General features: G+C 36.4%; 1 protein-coding gene across 1 annotated transcript in view; it reads left to right on the top strand.

Moving 5' to 3' along the window:
• LOC107577630 (transcription elongation factor A protein 3-like) overlaps positions 1 to 1,245 on the top strand; it is a 3,806-nt gene that overhangs the window by 1,922 nt on the left and 639 nt on the right. The window contains exons 7-9 of the mRNA XM_016263685.1: positions 260 to 420; positions 525 to 581; positions 693 to 847. Coding sequence (XP_016119171.1) covers positions 260 to 420; positions 525 to 581; positions 693 to 847 — 373 coding nt within the window. The remainder of the gene's footprint in view (positions 1 to 259; positions 421 to 524; positions 582 to 692; positions 848 to 1,245) is intronic.

The raw sequence follows: 1,245 nt of genomic DNA on the forward strand, positions 1-1,245 counted from the left end.
AAAAAAAATAAGAGTCTGTGTCCATCATACATGATGCGATTTTGTGGTCGGTCATCTCCGACTGACTTTTGGCATCTGGAGTTCACACCTCCAGGCTGTAAATCGGGTGTACATCTGCACAAAAGTTGTGTAGTGTAATCCAGCTTTAAGTTGAAATTAAATAGAATTCTCAGTTCCTGCTTTAGTTTAACTGAAAGTCCAATTGTAATAGACATAGACATTAGAGAACTAAAGACTCCTTCCTGTTTTCCCCATACAGCAAGAGTAAACCAGAGACCCCAAAGACGCCCACAACACCCACAAGCCCCCTCTCCCCGTCGTTTAGCTCCAGTGTGGGTCCTTTATCTCCTCGTCTGCAAACTGGGGATCCCATCAGGGACAAATGCATCGAAATGCTGGCTGCTGCGCTACGTACAGATGGTATGCAAAAACAACCACTCGACACCCACGCAGACATGCTGACATATATTGGTTTGATGCTCATTATTTTGCAGATGATATTCACAATATGCTTTTCCTCTTAGATGACTACAAAGACTATGGGACAAACTGTGAGGGCATGGCAGCAGAAATCGAGGATCATATCCTTAGTAAACATATGTGTTGACTAAGTCAAACTAAGTGCAGAATCTTCTTGAAAATATTGTTTAATGTTTGCAAGTTGATTTCCTTAACCGTGTTCTTCTGGTTACATATCTACCAGGAGATAAGAGCCGCAGATATGAAATACAAGAACAGAGTTCGCAGCCGCATAAGTAACCTCAAAGATCCCAAGAATCCCAATCTGCGTAAAAATGTCTTGGCTGGAGCCATCGAGTTGAGCCGCATCGCCATCATGACTGCTGAGGTGGACTGCTCATATTGGACCTCTTAAATAATTTGAATTTATTTGTAAAAAAAAAAAAAAAAAATCATTAATATGAATTACAGTTTAAAAAATGTGTTGTTCAGCAAAAAGTCAGTTAAAAAAGAATCAGTAAAATCTAAGTTTGTCTTTAAATCAATATTTATGTCTTGTTTTCCAGTAAAAATATAAAGTGGTAAAATCTAATAATAATTATAAAATATAAATATAATTTGTTAAGAATTGTTTTCAGAGAACATACACTACTTTTTTGATGTTTTTTTGAAAGAAGACACTTATGTTCTCCAAAGCTGCATTAATTTGTTTGAAAATACAGTAAAACGGTACTGTGGTGAAACAACTGTTTTCTATTTTAATACATTTTAAAATGTATTTTATTC

This window comes from Sinocyclocheilus grahami, unplaced genomic scaffold, assembly GCF_001515645.1.
Source record: "Sinocyclocheilus grahami isolate Dianchi unplaced genomic scaffold, SAMN03320097.WGS_v1.1 scaffold6660.1, whole genome shotgun sequence".
NCBI classification, from domain to species: Eukaryota; Metazoa; Chordata; class Actinopteri; order Cypriniformes; family Cyprinidae; genus Sinocyclocheilus; species Sinocyclocheilus grahami.